The sequence below is a fragment of the Hoplias malabaricus genome, chromosome 2 (genome assembly GCF_029633855.1).
Source record: "Hoplias malabaricus isolate fHopMal1 chromosome 2, fHopMal1.hap1, whole genome shotgun sequence".
Taxonomy (NCBI): Eukaryota; Metazoa; Chordata; class Actinopteri; order Characiformes; family Erythrinidae; genus Hoplias; species Hoplias malabaricus.
The window spans coordinates 16239230-16258475 of record NC_089801.1 but is presented as its reverse complement, the minus strand read 5'-3'; the positions used below and the strand labels follow the sequence as shown (position 1 = coordinate 16258475).

At 46.5% G+C, this 19246-nt stretch overlaps 3 protein-coding genes across 4 annotated transcripts; 2 read left to right on the top strand and 1 right to left on the bottom strand.

Annotated features, from left to right (window-relative positions):
* Nucleotides 1-3: 3 nt before the first annotated feature.
* Nucleotides 4-9133, bottom strand: pdha1a (pyruvate dehydrogenase E1 subunit alpha 1a). 2 transcript variants are annotated; one of them, XM_066649879.1, is made up of 12 exons: nt 8996-9131; nt 6621-6641; nt 4338-4406; nt 3945-4118; nt 3655-3781; nt 2933-3024; nt 1892-1984; nt 1650-1805; nt 1487-1558; nt 1317-1384; nt 630-738; nt 4-544 (listed from the first exon to the last, which is right to left on the bottom strand). In XM_066649879.1, the coding sequence occupies exons 1-12, from the start codon at nt 9050-9052 to the stop codon at nt 380-382; spliced, it is 1203 nt and encodes a 400-aa protein (XP_066505976.1). In that variant the 5' UTR covers nt 9053-9131; the 3' UTR covers nt 4-379. The 2 variants fall into 2 exon arrangements, with proteins under 2 accessions (XP_066505976.1, XP_066505984.1); XM_066649887.1 differs by lacking the exon at nt 6621-6641 and having other exon boundaries at nt 8996-9133.
* Nucleotides 9134-9605: 472 nt separating this feature from the next.
* prdx4 (peroxiredoxin 4) lies at nt 9606-12639 on the top strand. Its single transcript, XM_066649898.1, has 7 exons — nt 9606-10043; nt 11064-11181; nt 11303-11419; nt 11726-11848; nt 12045-12175; nt 12384-12418; nt 12518-12639. Exons 1-7 carry the CDS (start codon nt 9851-9853, stop codon nt 12566-12568), a joined length of 768 nt encoding a protein of 255 aa, XP_066505995.1. The 5' UTR covers nt 9606-9850; the 3' UTR covers nt 12569-12639.
* A 2766-nt stretch (nt 12640-15405) lies between these two features.
* Nucleotides 15406-19140, top strand: LOC136686136 (diamine acetyltransferase 1-like). Its single transcript, XM_066659696.1, has 6 exons — nt 15406-15634; nt 16639-16690; nt 16844-16927; nt 18008-18109; nt 18205-18245; nt 18778-19140. The coding sequence occupies exons 1-6, from the start codon at nt 15569-15571 to the stop codon at nt 18967-18969; spliced, it is 537 nt and encodes a 178-aa protein (XP_066515793.1). The 5' UTR covers nt 15406-15568; the 3' UTR covers nt 18970-19140.
* Nucleotides 19141-19246: the final 106 nt, after the last annotated feature.

Sequence of the window (19246 nt, the reverse complement as noted above, 5' to 3'; positions counted from 1 at the left end):
AGCCACTGGTTTAATGCTCAGAGAGAGAGAGAAGGAAAGAAAGAGACTGAGCAGGACCCAGAGTCCAACAGCCTCCCCCTCTCCCATACACAACAGAACTACATTTCCCAGAGTTCAGTGCTGTAACAGTTTGCTCCCAGGTCCCTAATGTACTGGTTTACATTTTAAACACACAGAGTTCATGAGGAACGTGTTCTGGCGCCACAGCGCAGACACGTCCCTTTATCACCCAACCCCCACCATCACCACAAACACACAACCCCCTTCAGAACTGTTACACACACACCAGCCAACAGGGGGCATTAGGCTGAATGGGGCCTGGTTTGGCTAATTGGGGCATGATGGGGTCTGTAGTGTAGAGGGGGGGTATCTAAGGGGCTTAGCTGACAGACTTGAGTTTGGCCCAGGGGTTAGTGCCCCGCACCTCGATGGGGGGGTTGTTGCAGAAGAGGTGATTACAGAGGTCGTCCAGGGGGGGCTCAGGGTCTGTGGTGGCAAATTGAGCAGCGTCTTCAATCTCCTTCCTCACCTCCACGTCGATCTCCTGCAGCAACACACACACATACACGCCAATGTTTACCGCTGGTGGTTTACCCCTGGATGCTCCCCCCAGTGTGTGGGAGTCTTACCTTCAGCTCCTCAACGCTGGCCATGTTGTTACTGAGCAGACGGTCCTTCAGCAGGGAAATGGGGTCACTCTTACTGCGCACCTCCTGGATCTCCTCCCGCGTCCGGTAACTATGGAAACACAGTGGGGTCAGGAGGCACGCTCTCTACCGGGCGGGGTGGGGAGGGGGGTAATCGTACGGAGGGGGAAAAGGGGGAAAGCAGCAATAATAAAAAAAAATTTAAAAAATCAGAATTGAAGCACAGCAGCTCTGTGAGAGCTAATCAGAGCATGGTTTATTTACATATGTCAGTCTTAAAAGACACGGTACCCCCACCCACGCTGCCACACCAATCAGACCAGCCAATCAGAACAGAGCTCATCAGAATATTCATGAGCCTTCCATAGAGGGGAATGCAGCTTGTGTCTGTGAGGGTCGAATCAGCCCCAGACCAAGGTCACGCTGCATTTACACTCGCCCGACACACTGCGCCGTGCCAGCTCTCACATGGAGCAGGAGGGTTCTGCCACTGCTCGGTGAGGGGGGGGGGGGGGGGGGGGGGGGGGGGTGTTTGCAACAAAGTTCAACAAAGAGATGAAATGAGTGACGTGTTCTGGATCAAAACGGAGGTGATTTCAGCCGGACGCCGCCTTCGACACAGATTTAACGTCCGAAATAAAGATGGTGAGGATGAGGATGAAGTCTCACCTGATGCCCGGGTCACTCATGCTGTGTCCGTGGTAGCGATACGTCTGGAGCTCCATGAGAATCGGGCCCTAGGATCGAACCACAGCATCACATCAACAACCAGCATCCAGATCTGCACAGTGCACAGAGCAGTGTGTGTGTGTGTGTGTGTGTGAGAGCGAGATATTTACCTTCCCTGATCTACAGTGATCTGCAGCGAACTTGGTGGCCTCTCTCACACAAAGCACATCCATTCCGTCCACCTTAAAACACAGATTCAACTGTTATTCCTGTGAATTAAACTGGATTAATTGCCCCCCACCCCGCAGTGAGTTGTCCACAGTGTGTATTTACCCTGAGTCCTGGTATGAAATCCCCCCGTTTGTAGTAGTCAGTGCTGGCGGCCGCTCGCTCCACAGACGTCCCCATCCCGTATTTATTATTCTCACAGATAAATATACAGGGCAACTTCCACAGAGACGCCATGTTATACGTCTCAAATATCTGACCCTACACACACACAGGGAGAGCAAACATCAGGCGATCACATCCTGGGAGCATTACTGAACAGACCTGACCCCACCCTGTGGTCTTACCTGATTGGCCGCTCCATCGCCATAGAGACACACACAGAGCTCGTTTTTGCCCTGATATTTACAGGCCAGCGCTACACCCGCTCCCAGAGGAACCTGGAAAACGTAGTTTAAAAGATCAGAACTCAAACAGAAAGACTCTGGGGCCAGACAGCAGGGTCTGACCCCTGCAAGACACCACAAACCCTCACCTGAGCTCCTACAAAGCCTCACCTGTTCACTCACCTGAGCTCCCACAAACCCTCACCTGTTCACTCACCTGAGCTCCCACAAACCTTCACCTGTTCACTCACCTGAGCTCCCACAAACCCTCACCTGTTCATTCACCTGAGCTCCCACAAAGCATCACCTGTTCATTCACCTGAGCTCCCATAAAAACTCACCTGAGCTCCCACAAACCCTCAACTGAGCTCCTACAAACCCTCAACTGAGCTCCTACAAACCCTCAACTGTTCACTCACCTGAGCTCCCACAAACCCTCACCTGTTCACTCCTGAGCTCCCACAAACCTTCACCTGTTCACTCACCTGAGCTCCCACAAACCCTCACCTGAGCTCCCACAAACCCTCACCTGAGCTCCCACAAAGCATCACCTGTTCACTCCTGAGCTCCCACAAAGCATCACCTGAGCTCCCACAAACCCTCACCGGTTCACTCACCTGAGCTCCCACAAACCCTCACCTGTTCACTCCTGAGCTCCCATAAAAACTCACCTGAGCTCCCACAAACCCTCACCGGTTCACTCACCTGAGCTCCCACAAACCTCACCTGAGCTCCTACAAACCCTCACCTGTTCACTCCTGAGCTCCCATAAAAACTCACCTGAGCTCCCACAAACCCTCAACTGAGCTCCCACAAACCCTCACCTGTTCACTCACCTGAGCTCCCACAAACCCTCACCTGTTCACTCCTGAGCCCCCAATAAAAACTCACGTAAGCTCCCACAAACCCTCACCTGAGCTCCCACAAAACTCGCCTGAGCTCCCACAGACCCTCAACTGTTCACTCACCTGAGCTCCCACAAACCTGCACCTGTTGACTCACCTGAGCTCCCACAATGCCATTTCCCCCGTAGAAGTTCTTGGTGTACATGTGCATGGAGCCACCCTTCCCTTTCGCAATGCCCCCTCGACGGCCTGGTACATGTACACACACATAAGACAGTTGCACCTTATTTGTTAATATGTTTTGCTGTTATTATTGTAATTGATGTTATAGGTATTGATGCTATTGTTGTGATTGATGTTATGAATGGGCTTTATGTTATTATTGTGATTTACGTTGTTAATATTATTGGAGCTTTTTTTTTCCATGTGATTTATGTTATTAAAGTGATTGACATTATCATGATATACTGTACTAGTTTGTTTGATTTTATTCATGTGTTATATGCCATTAGTGTGATTACGTTTTTTACATTTAGGTGATTGATTATTGCGATTTAGTTCTGTGTTTAATACCATCATCCCATCCAGACTGGTCACCAAACTCAGCACACTTGGGATTAGTCAAACAATATGCAACTGAATTATTGACTTCCTTACCTCCAGGCCACACCCCCTCCTCATACGATATTATTGTGATTGAAGTTTATGAGAATGATGTGACTGATGTAAATTGTGATTTATGTGATATTTATGATGTATGCTATTATTGTGATAAATGTTATTACAGTCATTTACATTATTCTTGTGACTGATGCGATTAACGTGATTGATGTGGTGTAAGTGTCCCCATAGAACCCCGTTACTTAAATGTGTTTGTACCTGTGAGTTCAGCCATGATCTCACGGACAGTGCCCCCTCTGGTCAGGGTGTATCCGTGCGCTCTGTACGCAGTGATCAGGTGATCAGTCAGATTTATACCTGCCTCGATACCCACTGCACACGCTTCCTGTAACACACACACACACAGTGTAAATAATAACTTTAAGAGCATTATATTAGTTAATAACTTTATGAGCATTATATTAGTTAGATTTTGCTGCACACTGTGCTGTGGAGTGGGACACAGACTGTTTTCCTGTTGCGTGTGTGTCTGTGTGTGTGTGTGTTACCTGCCCATCGTACAGGTGACAGAAGCCCCTGATGATCTTCTGTTTGTAGAGCTGATCCGCCTTCAGCTCCATGCGCCTCATGGTCTGCATGGTGCGGTAATACTGCAGCCCCTCCTCTCTGGTCAGGACCGACTGCACCGGGGGGCCCACCTCCAGCTTGTGCAGGTCGCATTTCTGTAAAACAGTAAGCGATCAACCACAGGGAAGAGCGGCCGGGTCTGAACCGGCCAGGGCTCTGAGCCAGGTTCTAACACCAGAACCACACAGTAATAACCGGGAGGGCTTCATCAGCGTAAACACCAGCACCACAGCTCTTACTCTCCCGCTCACACAAAAGAATCTGAAGTACAGTAAAGCAGTGTCTGTGGGAGCGTGTCCAGGTCAGACCCTCACCTTTATATCGAAGGAGGCCTGGGGGGTGAAGTCTGCGTATGATCTTGCCGACACCACCACACGCCCACCCTGCAGAGAGAGAAAGAGAGAGAGAGAGACACACACACACACACACAATGAGAATATGAATCTCTCTCTCACACTCATCAATAATATTTAAAAAATAATAATAATTCAGAACACTTATAATTCAGCAGTGACTCAGAGGAAGGATGCGGCTTGAGAAAATAATAACAACAACAACAACAACATTTTCCTCCCCCAGGTTACTGTACAGGGGCAAAACAAACAAACAAAAACAACAATTCTACTACCCCCCACCCCCAACCCCCCGAGACAGAGGCTGAGCGGAGGTGGAGAGGGAGAGTTCAGGTTCGGGCTTTGGAGCAGGGCTCAGGGTTCGGGTTCTAAATCCCTCAGCACATACACAAACAGTCCTGTCCTCCATGTGAAGCAGAAACAGCACTGAAACAGAGCTGAACCTGAGCAGCACACCAGCAGCAGGTGTGTGTAGATTTGACATCACAAATCTCCAGTGAAGGAGCCAACACTCAGTTCTGGTTCAGAGACAAGATTCTGCTTCCTTCAGCTCCAGCTACAGACCGAGGACCAGTGGCCAGAGAGCACTGTGCGGCATTCTGGGAAAAGTTCAGGAGTGTGGGGAAAGGGGCGGGGCCAGACGTCACAGGAAGTTCAGGGACAACAACAGAGAGTGGATGACATGGACGAGTCAACACCGGTCACCTTAAAACAGACCTGTCTCTGACCTTCACATGGCCCTCTGTCTACGAGTGTAGGACACTGCGGGAGGAGCAGGGGGCGCTAGGACGTCTAGCATTGTAAATAAGTTAGTTCCGTCACCTCCCTCCACACTTCGCAGTGCACTAAAATAGTACACTGCGTGTCAGATAATAATAACATATTTGGAAAAAGCTTCATATCCCTGTCTTCTATTTAGTGCACTGTCTGAGTGTAGAAGTGAAGTTTATATTCTGTAACGTGCACTATGTAGATAGTAGGGCACTATTTGGGTCAGAGTGCAAGAAGCCCCTCCCTTTCCTTTGCCCAGGAGACAGTGTCCATTCGGGTTAGTTTAGCTTAATAAAGTGTGCACTGTGGATATTTATAATATTTGACTTTCACACTAATAACTACACACTCAGGTTAGTGTTAACTGCACAACTGGGACGCAACTTATTTTCAGCTTTCTCACTTTCCTCTGCTTTTTTCCCTGATGTCTTTCATTTGAATCAAAAAAAGCCATTGCGCCCCCTGCAGGTCCCGCGTGTACTAAACTACGAGATCGGTGGTGTGGATCAGGGCTTTAGGGAGCCTGTCTGTGTTCAGGTGGACACGGCGCTGTCTGTCCCCGGCGCTGTCCGTCCTGTTATCAGCGAGAGGTGTGAGACAGAACTGAGTGGACATTACTCACGGCAGGCAGCAGGGGGTTCTGATTGTGTTTGGCTCGACTGCTGATGCCCTCCGGACCACGGGTTAATTCAGCACTCTGGAAGCTCCTGCCCGAGGAGGGGGCTGGGGTCAGGACCGCCAGAGCTGTGTCCAGAGGTGTCTGGGTATGGACAGCCTCTGTGGCGTCCCCTGATGCAGCTGTTGTTTTCGCTGCCAAAACTGATTCGGGTTCTGGGAAAGTGTCTTCGAGGAATGACGGTTCTGACTCCTCGCTGCGGTCCATTCCTGGCTCCTCAGGCCTTTGCTGCTGTAGTGAGTCCATTGTATCCACAGCAGTGCCCCCTACTGGAACTCTTACTGACGCTTGTGTGTTTGCTGAACGTGGCGACCCCTCACTGTTTGTCGACGTATTAGAAACAGACTCAGATCTATCAGATGTTGGTCCACGTGGTGGTAAATCCGTGACCTCAGACTGGTCCGTGGGCAGTTCTGCTAAAGCCTCTGGAGGAAGGGGTGTGCTGACCCGGTGAGGGTCCGAGGGCAGTGTGGGGTACGTTTTAGGGTGTGGTGGGGATTCTGGGTCAAAGGTCACATCTGCGTAATCGCCCTGTGCCGCTAGGAACTGCAGAATGGCCCCACGTACAGATGGCTGCAACACACAAATATTTAAAAAATATACACCACAAACACACCTCCTGCTTTAGAGCGTTAACCCAGCTCTGCTCCAAAACTAGACCAACTTATTTTCAACCCTGTATCTCAGGGTCTCAAGATGTTCTCTAGAATCAGAACCACCCACTGCCCCTGACAAACACATACACTCATGAATTCCTGACACATGGATGGAGTTCCTCTGTACAACAAGCATCTTACCTCATTAACCAGGTCAGCTCCCTGACAGAGCGGGACAGAGAGAGAGAGAGAGAGAGGTAGAAGTAGAGAGAAGAGAGATGGTGGTAGAGAGAGAGAGAGAGAGAGGGAGTAGAGGTAGAGAGAGAGAGGTGTAGAGGGAGAGAGAGAGGTGTAGAGGGAGAGAGAGAGAGAGAGAAAGAGAAAGAGAGAGAGAGGTGTAGTTATCATTGTGCAGTGATCTGTTTGTTTGTTAATGGTCAGAGATATATTTTATAACAAAGGGGATGATATTCCGGTGCCGTACAGAGACAGGGCTGAGGAACGAGTCGAGCAGGTGGCTCCATTCTGACCTGGTTCTACTAGAATCAGAGTGCACAGAGATGGAAGTCAGTCACTGAAAGCCCTTGGAGGGGGCTCGTGAACGTTTGTGTACGAGAACAGATACGGTTGCGGGATCTTGAGTTTTTACTGTGTCTTTTACCCCCTGTGAGTTCGGGAGGGAGACTGTGACTCTGCTCTGGTGCATGTGCCTCGTCCAGATTGTGCGCAGCTGTCAGAATTATGGAAAGTTATAATAATGCCCTGTGTCTATTTTGGGGGATTTTAATAAGTGTGATCCGACTACACACTCGACCCGTTTAAACACAGACTCTGGATCAGTGCTGGAGGCCTATAAGGCTGTGTGTCGCCCCCTATGGACAGGTCAGAACATAATGTGGTGCTTTTGCCAAAGTATAAAGCAAAACCGCAACAAGGGAACATGATAAAACTGTGAAGACACGGGCCGACCGGAGTACAGAGACACGGGCCGACCGGAGTACAGAAGAAATGTTTGGAAGATACAGACTGGGGTTCTTTACAGAGCGAGGGAAGGAACATGAATTGACTAACACCATTGTTTCATACACTTTATTTCGTGAAGCTAATGTAACTGAGTGTAAGGTCATTAAACAGTTTCCAAATCACAAACCACAACTAAGAAGAGAAGTGGAGGAATGTTTAAATCAGAAGAAAGGGGCAGGAAAATGAATGAAGATCCAATGTTATGAGTGGTTCAGTACATTTGAAGGATCTGAATAAACGTTATAGTGGGTTTGATTTTGAAATGCAGTGTGAGAGGGTTTCTAATAGTATCCCCTCGTACTCTTCAATAAAGTCTTGGTACACAACCCAGAAGCCTCCAGGTCCTGAGGCCTGGGTGGTCGAGTAATTTAGGAATGATTTACTCAGCTCTTTCAGCGACTGTTAGATAAAAGTGTTGTCCCATTCTCTCAGAAACGGACTAACGTTGTTCCCGAACCGAAGACGGCTGGGGCTTTGCTTTTTAAATAAGCTGCTACCTTCGACAGTCAAAAGCAGGTGCTACAGCGCTGTTTATAGTTTTCAGTGTGGCTTTTAATAGGATGAAAACACATGTCCTGTTCCAGCGCTTATTGGAATTAGGAGTGAAGGGTGGCATTATTCTGTGGATTAAAGACTTTTTGACAGACCGCTCTCAAAGGGTGAATACCAATGGAATGCAGTCAGAAGGCTATCAGAGTGGGTGGGTGTGAATAATGGTGCACTTCAAGGATGTATTTTATTTCCTGTGTTGTTTTCTATTTATACAAATGTTTTAGAGTTCGTGAGTCTGGATTTTCTTTATTTAAATTTACAGATGACATAGGGCTCCTCGCTTTATTAAATGGAAGAGGACGCTGTGATGAGAGACAGTATTTGGAGCATGTTGCTGCTTTTCAGGATGGTGTCTGTGGAGTAAGTTGTAAATTAATTAGGAAAAGACAAAGGAGATGATCTTTAGCATCAGACACCGCTCACCAGCCACTGGTGGATATTAAGGGGAAGAGTACAGAGAGAGATAGCTGCTGTAGATGTAGGAGTGAGACCTTCACCTGAACAGCACTGGACTCAGGAGACACTGGCCACAAGCAGCGTTAGTTCTCTCTCTCTCTCTCTCTCTCACACACACACACACACACACACACACACACACACTAGGGTCAGCCGTTAGAAGGTGAAGGTTAGCGTGTAAGCTGTCAGAGTGTGTTAGCATGGGGGAGTGAGCCGGTGGAGTTAGCATGCTAAGCTAAACTATGCTATGCTAAGATAAACGGAGTGAAGAGCAGCCCGAGCCGAACACAGCCCGGGTCAGTCCGGATTAAACACGGAATAATCCGGATTACTTAGTGAGCTGTGAACTCTTCAGCAGATTCTGGGAGAATCTTCGGAACCTGTTTAAAATCGGAGAGACTCCGAGTCTTTACAAGGTCAACGGCCCTGAGTGTCAGCCCAACCCCGGGACAGCGCGCCTCAGGCCGGGGGGGCACTCTTTAAACACCACGGATTAAATTACCCCAGATTACAGTTTATAACGAGATTACTGTAACGGTACTCACTGTTCTACCGCCGAGTCTCAGAGCGCTGGAGATCAGAGACAGCATCTTCCTCATCATCTAACAGACACACACTCTCTCACACAAACATACACCACGCCACAGCGCCACCTGCTGGACGGACAGCTTCTTCTTCCACCCCTCTCTCTCTCTCTCTCTCTCTCTCTCTCTCTCACACACACGCGCGCGCGCGCGTCATCATAGCGCCACCTGCTGGATTGACAGCATCCCATCCTCATCTCACACTCTCACACACGACAGGACACTGCTATATTTTCAAAACTTTCCTTTTTTCTAAAAATTAATAAGTAAACGTAGTAAACACTGTTCGAAAAAAACAATTTTCGAAACATATTTCACGAGATTTACACACAACCTGTGTGTGTGAAATTCACACACACTATCTTCTACAATCAGAAGATTATTTTGACCTGAGAAAATCAGGACATAGCTCATTTACATAATCAATCAATCAATCAATCAATCAGTCAATCAATCAATCAAAATGAGATCAGTGTAAAATCAGACCAGTGATCATCATCTTATAACTCCATCCTCCTGAAGACCAGGTTTAAGGAGGTGGTAGTGTTTATATGTTTTTCCTGGTAACATCACAGAATCCCTAAAATCAAAATCCATATCTGGAGCATTCACTGTGTAAATAATATTGCCAAAGTCTCTGATTTCAGAGTAAAGTCGTGTTTTCTGTGATATGTCCCTTTAATTCCCTCAGTCCACTCCTCCCTGTCACTGCTCCTCCAGCGAATGAGCTCCAGTAACGGAGCTTGAAAGGATCTTCGCCCACAATCAGTCCCTCCTCCTCGGCGTGAGAGAAACGTGCGGCCCGCAGCCCTCAGCATGGAGTCCCCAGCAAACAGAGCTCTTTTCTGCGTGTGTTCCGCGCTTCTGCTCCTGGCAGTGACAGCGGGGGATAGTGGAGATGGGAAAAAGGAACAGGAGTGTTATAATTACGCCGGAGGACACGTCTATCCGGGGGAGGCGTTCCGCGTTCCCGTGTCCGACCACTCTCTGCACCTCAGCAAAGCGAAAAGTGAGGAATTATTTCATATTTCATTCACTTTATCGCTCCAAATGATTGCTTCTGATCAGGGGTCTTCGCTTCTTTGCATTTGTCTGCATTAAGGGAAATATTTGTTTAAACTGAGCATTTGCAGACAGTTTATTACAGACATGTACAGTTTCACTTTTCTCCCGCGCCAGCTGTCAGGGAGTGATGCGGGAATTTTCCTGTCCACCTTAAATCCGGTAGCGAGTGCATTTTGGCGCCTCGAGCTACCGTCGTAACAGCTGTAGTCATTTAAGGTGGAACGGGCAGTTAGAATAGGAAGCTCATAAATGCTAAACCATAAGGAATATCTTTAAGGTGGGACGGTAAATGGCCTGTAAGTAGCAAAGGTTATCATCTTTTAAGGTGGAATTGAGTGAACAGGAAGCTGAATTTAGCTTAGCATCGCTACAGTTCGTTACGGCTAACGACATAACAATATCCACAGGCTGCAGCAGCGAGGAATAACCCGCATTTTCTGAAGACCTCGTGTTTCTGCTTTTTAATCGAGTTATGGTTTTTATTTAAATACTTTTTGCACCCTTGTTGAAGCTGTAAATCGCTAGGGTCTGGACCAGAGTGTAGTCCACGTCATGTTTGGACTGCGGCTCAAACCCAGAACTGGACCCGAACTCCTGTGGGGTTATAATTCTGAAACTTGGGAGGAACAGTGGAAGAATAAAATATTTAAAATGTTCAGGGCTGCGCTGTGTTTATTTTGCTTCTTTGTTTTCCCGTGTATTCACATTCATATACTGTACACCTGTTTACCTTTCACTTCCTACTGATATTAAAGCCCAGTTTGATGAATATTGTTTTAAAATGAATTTACACGGTCTTCTGTGTTCAGAGAACAGAGAGGTTGAGGTTTAAAGGTGAAAAATGGCTGAAAGCTGTGTTTCTACTTTATAAACTCAGTCTCTCTGCTGTTTCTTTATGATAATATAATCCAGTTATGAGAAGTGTGTATGTGCTGATGTGTAACGTGTGTCTCCTGTTTCTCAGTCTCCAAACCCGCGCCACACTGGGAGGGAACAGCCGTCATCAACGGAGAGTTTAAGGAGCTGAAACTGTCTGACTACAAGGGCAAATACCTGGTGTTTTTCTTCTACCCCCTGGACTTGTGAGTTTGGGGCTGTGTGTGGTGTGGTGTATGATCTGAGTTCTGGTTACAGCGTGTGTGTGTTGGGAGGTGGTGTGGGGGACTGATAAATAATTGACCTGACCCAGTTTCTCTTTAACAGCACTTTTGTGTGTCCCACGGAGATCATTGCATTCAGCGACAGAGTTCACGAGTTCCACGCTATAAACGCAGACGTTGTGGCCTGTTCCGTAGACTCTCAGTTCACACACTTGGCCTGGTGAGAGCACACACACAGACACACACCTGAGGGGTGTACTAGGAAACAGGATTTCTCAGTTTAGCCAGAAACTTAAGCCCAAAATCAGGGCTGCCCAGGAGGGACAGAGCTGAGGGACACTGGTATTGGACAAACCTTAACTTTGGGCTTAAATGAGAATCCTGCTTGTAGTGCACCCCTCTGGCCTGAGGGTATGAGGCACTGCGCAAGTTTCACTGATGTCTCTATACGGTCATTTCTTTAAGACTAGCTGTTTTTAAAACATTAAAACCCTGAAAGAATAATTTGAGTTGTTGTTTTTTTCAGGATCAACACTCCCAGGAAACAGGGTGGGCTCGGACCAATGAAAATCCCCCTCCTCTCTGACCTCACACACCAGATTTCCAAAGACTATGGAGTGTATCTGGAGGACCAGGGACACACACTCAGGTAAATTAGTCACACACACACCACTCGTGCTCTTAATCTCAGTCCGGTGCAGCCCAGGGAGCAGCGCTGACATTGGGGCAGTATAGTCCTGTCTGTTTAAGAAGTGCAGCACAATGGAAAACACTCTTAACACACACCATGAAGAACACAACGGCGAGAGGGTGTTTTTATTTGTTTTTGTTTGTTTATTCATCAGGGGTCTGTTCATCATCGATGATAAAGGAACTCTGAGGCAGATCACTATGAACGACCTGCCGGTGGGACGCTCCGTAGACGAGACTCTCCGACTGGTCCAGGCCTTTCAGTACACAGATAAACACGGAGAAGGTACACACACACACACACACACACACACACACACACACAGTCACACTGTGGAGGAGAGACTGAATGAGGAGGAGGTCCCATGCTGTTATTAAAAACTGAGTTATTATTAGGGATCATTGTTGTTCTAGGATTGGTGTAATATCTCTCTCTCTCTCTCTCTCTCTCTCTCTCTCTCTCTCTCTCTCTCTCTCTCTGTGTGTGTGTTCAGTGTGTCCAGCGGGCTGGAAGCCTGGCAGTGAAACGGTGAGTCCTCTCATAATAAAACAGTTGATTTGTTTGTTGTGTAACGTAGATGTTTGTGCAGTGTGTGACTCTCAATGAGTTTTCCTCTCCTTCCTGCAGATCATTCCGGATCCCTCTGGAAAGCTGAAGTACTTTGATAAACTGAACTGATTCTGTGTGTTTGTGTGTTGGGGGTGTGTTGTCGTGTGTGAAGCACAGAATAAAGAGGGTTTTGATAGAACTGTGTGGTCTTTAATGAGAGATGTTTGTGTGAATAGAGCACTGTAACAATGACAGAATGTGGAGTATATCACTGACCTCAGACCTGCAGGGGGCTCACTGAGGGGCTGCGTTAATACAGGGGCAGGTGTGTGTGTGTGTGTTTGTTTCACACGATGGAGGGGTTAAAATGTAGAATACATTCCTTTTTAAAGTAACATTTTCTTCTTTAAATGTGATTCTCCTTTAATCAGGTTTGATACAGCTGCAGATTCCAGAATTTTATAAAGAGCTTTAAGCTAAGGGTAATTTACAGAGGAAGTTATTTAAATATTTTTGAAAGGCAGCGTTCAGTAATTTCTCGGTGCTTCTGGCCACAGTCCCCAGGGGGCGCTGTTTCTCTGTGAGGTCAGAGACGAGCCGGAGGAGTTGAAGTGCCGTTTTCAGAAACAACAGTGGGGTTTCTGTGTGGAAATGTGCCGCTGTGGCTGAGTTTTACTGATGAAAACAGAACGGAGATATTCCCATATTCTGACGCTGAAATATTCCCAACTCTAAACAGGACATAGCTCAGTCTCCGTGTGAGAGGAAAAATAAAGCGATAAAACTAAACATTTTAAAAATAATGGATTCACTGATTGAATGATTGTGGTAGAGAAATAACGGCACCGCTTTAGAGTAAGACTCCACTTACAAAGGTCTATAAATGGTTTAGAAACTGTGTAGTAACAGTTAATAATCGGATTATAATTAATGTGTGCAACGATTGAGATGTCCTCGACATTTTCAGTGAATTCTGACGTTCAGTTTCAGACCAAAAACAGGTCACTTTTTCCCTTTTAATCACTGTTAAAAGTCAATATTAATTACCATTAATGTTGTTACATCCTAATTAATAATAACTGTCACTGCGCCTGGGACGTAAGCGTTCAGTGTTACACAGAAGATAAAACACAGTTTAGTGACTAGATTAACACGAAAGTCAAAAGAGAGACTCAAATGTAGGAGGCAGCCAAGGTTCTTAAAGGAAGGGCCTGGTTTAAGATCAACACCATCAATATTTACAGAGAAATCTGACACATGAGAAAGTGATGCCTTCGCTACAAATAATAAAACATCGTTCTTCTCTGCATTTAGTTTGAGGAAGTTGTTCTGTACCCAGATGTTTAACTCCATAACTCCACTCTAAGCCTGGGCAGAGGCAGCGAGGGAAGAAGTGCTGATGTTGATTTGGATATCGTCAGCATAGCAGTGGAATTTTAAACCATGTTTGTGGATGATTTGACCAAGAGGAGAAACATAAATAATAAAAGGCAAAAGGCCAAGGACAGATCCCTGAGGAACACCACAATCTACCGGGGCCTAATAAGATTCATGAGAATAGTATCATACTGATGTCTCCCAGCGAGGTATGAAGAGCACTGAAGAGCAAGGACAGAAAGACCAATAATGACAATCTTGATATATGTAGGCTGTGACTGAGCGTATCAAAAGCTGATGTTAAATCCAAGAGAACCAGGAATAAGGAATCCAGCATCTGGAGACAGCTGTAAGTCATTCACCGCCTTAACCAGAGCAGACTCCACTGTGTAACATTTGGAAACCAGACTGAAAGGGGTCATAAAGGTTATTTGAGAATCACGCAGCTCAGTGGCTACAATTGTTTCCATGATTTTGGATTTTGGAGAAAGGGGAGGACAGAAACAGGTCTGTAGTTGGTTAAACACAGAGGCTCTGACCCAGGTTTCTTCAGTATAAGGGTGAAAGCAGCTGTTCAAAGAGAGAGGAACAGTAACTAATGAAAAGCACAGATTTATCAAATGAGTTCTAAAAGGAGAGATATCAGAGGCAGCAGACTGTAGAGCAGCTGTAGGGGCTGGGTGTAAATGTGAGCTGCAGGAAGTTGACTTCAGTAACAGTGGAAGAATCCACAGGGGAAAAGACAGAGAGAGGTTTGTCTGATGAGAGTGAGGCGGCCTCAGGAAGAACAGGGAAGTGTAGATAGATCTGATCGACTTTGTCCTGAAAGTAATCCATAAATGACACTGGGCAGAGGGGCTCAGGGTGGAGAGAGAAGGAGGGGAGAGAAGTTTGTTTATCGTGTGGAAAAGAGTTTGAGGCCTGTGACTATCAGAGTTTATAAGATTTGAGCAGTGAGAGGAAAGGGCAGTATTTAATGCAGAAAAAAGGGAGAAATGAACTGAAAGAACAGTTTTGTTGTAAAAGTCGCTCTAAACGTCTGACTTTAACTTCTGATTCTGAGCTCTGGAGTGAACTGTGGTGATATATAGATAATTAATAACCGTGTAATAAACGGTTATTAAACCCTTTTATAACTGTTATCTTATTTTAAAGAGAAATTTATAATGTCCCGGGGGCGGGGCACATGGTGCTGGCTCTCCGCTGGGTAAAGTTTATCGGCCTGAGGCACTGTGGGTAGATCAGGGTCAGATTAAAGGTGCGGTCAGTGGAGTCCGACCAAGGTTCAGTGTCATTAAAGTGACTTTAATCAGCTTCAGTTTAAAGCAGCTCCACAGTGCAGCTCTGAACAGAATCAGCAGCACGTCCGATTCTGAGGGGTACAGGCCGGGAAACTCCTTACAATAACACACACACACACACACACACACACACACAGTGGAAGTGAAAGATGACCTCATGGTGTGTGAGTAAATTCCTGAATGTGATCTGGAGAGAACAGGATGAGCGTGAGTCACACTGTGTGTGTAAAGAGGGCGGGGCTGGGCTGGTGATGTCACTGTTCCTGGTGTATAAGAGAGTGTGTGAGAGTGTGTACGGGGATCAGTGCTGTCTGCATGTTGCCTGGACGGCGGGTGGTGATCTGTCTCGCTGCAGGGGGCCGGAACCCTTCAACCGAATGAAGAAACAAATCCTCCTTCTTTTCACTTACAGAGGACTGAAGAGGAACGGCAAGAAGAGTAAGAGGAGAAAATGGACGGGTTCAGTTTACGCTCCGCAGAGTCCAGGGACGTCCCGGATATACTCCGTCTCATAAAGGTACAACACACACACACACACTCACATACGCACTTATACTCACACACACACACACAGATACGCACTTACACACTCATACACACACATACTCACACACACACACTGACACTCAGACATATGCAATTACACTCTCTCACACACACACACGCACATACACACAGATACGAACTTACATTTACACACACACTCTCACACACACACACGCTCTTACACACATACACACACTCTTACACTCACACATTCACACACACTCACACATACTCACTTACACACACACACTCTTACATACGCACTTACACACACACACTCTTACATACGCACTTACACACACACACACACTCACACATACTCACTTACACACACACTCTTACATACGCACTTACACACACACACACTTATACTCACAAACACACACTTATACTCACACACACACACTTATAATTTGCTGATTAGAGTGTGGCACTAGGTGTCTTCAATATTGAACCTTTTCACAATATTCTAATTTTCTGAGACACTGAATTTGGGGTTTTCATTAGTTGTCAGTTATAATCATCAAATTTAAATAAATAAACACTTGAAATATATCAGTCTGTGTGTAATGAATGAGTATAACATAAGTTTCACTTTTTGAATGGAATTACTGTAATAAATAAACCTTTTCATGATATTCTAATTTTATGACCAGCACCTGTACACACACACACACATTTACACACCTACAGTCACACACACACTTGCCCACATTTACACTCACACACACACACACTCACACAAACTAGCATAGAGAAGCACACACACACACACACACACACACACACACACACACACACACACACACACACACACTCAGACTCTTACAGTAAATATTTTATAGATGTAATTTTAGGTCAAAGTTCAGTAAATATGAATAAGTTAAATACACAACCAATAGAAACGCTGCACTCTGTGAATATATTACTGCCATTTTACACTTTACATCCTCTCTCCCTCTCCCCCCCTCTCAGGAGTTGGCTAAGTTTGAAGAGATGGAGGAGCAGGTTGTTCTGACAGAGAAAGGTAAGATAACAGCACATCGGCTGTGTCATAATTATACATTACATTAGACACACACTACCACTATACAGTGTAAACCATGTACTAACCTCAAAACTCACACTTGGAGGAGAGGTGTTGATGTGTGTTTAGTGTATTGATGTGTGTGTGTTACAGAGCTGCTGGAGGACGGTTTTGGCGATCAGCCGTTTTACCGCTGCCTGGTGGCGGAGGTCCCCGAGGACAGACGGACAGTGGAGGGTAAGTTATGGAGAGAAATTAGTCTCAAAACACTTTACAAACCAGTCCGTGTCTCACTGTTTACCAGGGAACACTCGTCCCAGTCCGTGTCTCACTGTTTACCAGGGAACACTTGTCCCAGTCAGTGTCTCACTGTTTACCAGGGAACACTCGTCCCAGTCCGTGTCTAACTGTTCCCTGGCGAACACTCGTCACAGTCTGTGTCTCACTGCCTGTAGTTTGTACAAACACAGTTACATTCATAAATGTGTTTGGTTTTCACAGATATATCATAAATTATTATGAAAATAAAAATGTGTTTGAATTTACATTGTATATACGAATTTAAAATGTATTTGTAAAATGTTAAATCTGCGTTTGTGTAACATTTGTTCATTTCCTCTCGTGGGTTTTTGGATTTTGAGACTTTCCTTTCGCATTTCACCTGCTCCACACACAGCAGCGTGATCCACAAATGTGGCCAGCAGGAGAACAAGTCTCCAGAGTCAGGACAGAGTCAGCTCCAGAGTCAGGATAGAGTCACCTACAGAGTCAGGATAGAGTCACCTACAGAGTCAGGATAGCGTCAGCTCCAGAGTCAGGACAGCGTCGGCTCCAGAGTCAGGACAGCGTCGGCTCCAGAGTCAGGACAGAGTCAGCTCCAGAGTCAGGACAGAGACACCTCCAGAGTCAGGATAGCATCAGCTCCAGAGTCAGGATAGAGTCACCTACAGAGTCAGGATAGAGTCACCTACAGAGTCAGGATAGCGTCAGCTCCAGAGTCAGGATAGCGTCAACTCCAGAGTCAGGATAGAGTCACCTACAGAGTCAGGATAGAGTCACCTACAGAGTCAGGATAGAGTCAGCTCCAGAGTCAGGATAGCGTCAGGATAGAGTCACCTACAGAGTCAGGATAGAGTCAGCTCCAGAGTCAGGATAGAGTCAGGACAGAGTCAGCTCCAGAGTCAGGATAGGGTCACCTCCAGAGTCAGGGTTAATCCACTGTTTATAGTGCGCTCAGATCCGTGAGACATGATTTAAACAATGATTATAAATACTGTGACTCGACTCTGTACTGATTGTGTGTGTGTGTGTGTGCAGGTCACACAGTGGTGGGTTTTGCGATGTACTACTTCACCTATGACCCCTGGATCGGGAAGCTGCTCTACCTGGAGGACTTCTACGTGATGAAGGAGTTCAGAGGTACTGGCCCTTGCTCTGGAGGTCCTCGCTCGCTGAGGTTTATATGTAAATAACATCATTTCTGAGCGTAATTCCTACTTTCTGCTGTTTTCCAGGGTTCGGAATCGGGTCTGAAATCCTGAAGCGCCTCAGTGAAGTATGCTTTACACCTTCCTCATCCAAAACCAAACCTAAACACTGCACTGCATCCACAGAGTGGGGTTATGGCGCCCCCTGTGTTCCCACAGGGTATTACACTCCCACTGTGTCCGAAATGGCCCCTATGCATTATTCTCTGTTTCTCCAATTATAGGGAAGTTAGGAGGATAGTGAATCATTTTTACCAAAGAACGCAGTGCATTATGGGTATCTGCTATCCACTAGTGTCAGCTAGTGTAATTTGGGTGGACACTAACTTTTGCAGTGCATTGTGGGATTGTCTTAATGCACTTAAAAATCTGCACTAGGTTTTCAGACACACATACAAAGTGGCAGAACCCACAAATCGTGCACTATATAGTGAATAGGGCTCAGTTTCGGACGCAGCGCCTGTCAGAACCACCCTGAGGATGATGTGAATGTTATTCAGCTGTGTGTAAATGAGTCAGTGGGGTTATGGCGCCCTCTGTGTTCCTGTAGCATATTTACATGCTGAAACCTCTGATTAGCATGCGGTGTGTGTCCTGCAGGTGGCAGTGCAGAGTCGCTGCAGCAGTTTGCACTTCATCGTCGCGGAGTGGAACACCACCTCCATCGAGTTTTATAAACGTCGTGGAGCCGAGGATCTGTCGCTGGAGGAGGGCTGGAGACTGTTTGAGATCGGGAAACAGAGCCTTGTCAAAATGTCCACGAGATCAACAACAAATAAACAAACAAACTGATCGGAGTGGACAGAGGACACTCAGCTCTGCTTTCTCCCTCAGTCCCCTCTCCTCCCTCTATACTCTCCTCTCCATCTCTACTCCCCCTCCCTCTACACTCTCCACACTTTCTCTCCTCTCCTCCCTCTACTCTCTCCTCTCCTCCCTCGCTCTCTCTCTACCCTCACCTCCCTCCTCCCTCTCTTTACACCCCCCCCCCCCCCCCGCCCCAAGTCAATTTTACTTGTGTCAGTGCTGAAGGCAAATTAAAGTTTTCTAATAAAATAACCCTTTATGA

Bases quoted from the DNA above. Each gene is read 5' to 3' on its own strand.
- pdha1a (XM_066649879.1), bottom strand. From the start codon at position 9,052: ATGATGAGGAAGATGCTGTCTCTGATCTCCAGCGCTCTGAGACTCGGC. The intron at 4,407-6,620 runs GTAAGATGCTTG...CTCTCTCTGCAG, and splicing joins GAGCTGACCTGGTTAATGAG to GGTGGGCGTGTGGTGGTGTC. The intron at 1,559-1,649 runs GTAAATACACAC...CTGTGTTTTAAG, and splicing joins ATTTCATACCAGGACTCAGG to GTGGACGGAATGGATGTGCT.
- prdx4 (XM_066649898.1), top strand. From the start codon at position 9,851: ATGGAGTCCCCAGCAAACAGAGCTCTTTTCTGCGTGTGTTCCGCGCTT. The intron at 11,420-11,725 runs GTGAGAGCACAC...TGTTTTTTTCAG, and splicing joins CAGTTCACACACTTGGCCTG to GATCAACACTCCCAGGAAAC. The intron at 12,176-12,383 runs GTACACACACAC...GTGTGTGTTCAG, and splicing joins CACAGATAAACACGGAGAAG to TGTGTCCAGCGGGCTGGAAG.
- LOC136686136 (XM_066659696.1), top strand. From the start codon at position 15,569: ATGGACGGGTTCAGTTTACGCTCCGCAGAGTCCAGGGACGTCCCGGAT. The intron at 16,928-18,007 runs GTAAGTTATGGA...GTGTGTGTGCAG, and splicing joins GGACAGACGGACAGTGGAGG to GTCACACAGTGGTGGGTTTT. The intron at 18,246-18,777 runs GTATGCTTTACA...TGTGTCCTGCAG, and splicing joins TCCTGAAGCGCCTCAGTGAA to GTGGCAGTGCAGAGTCGCTG.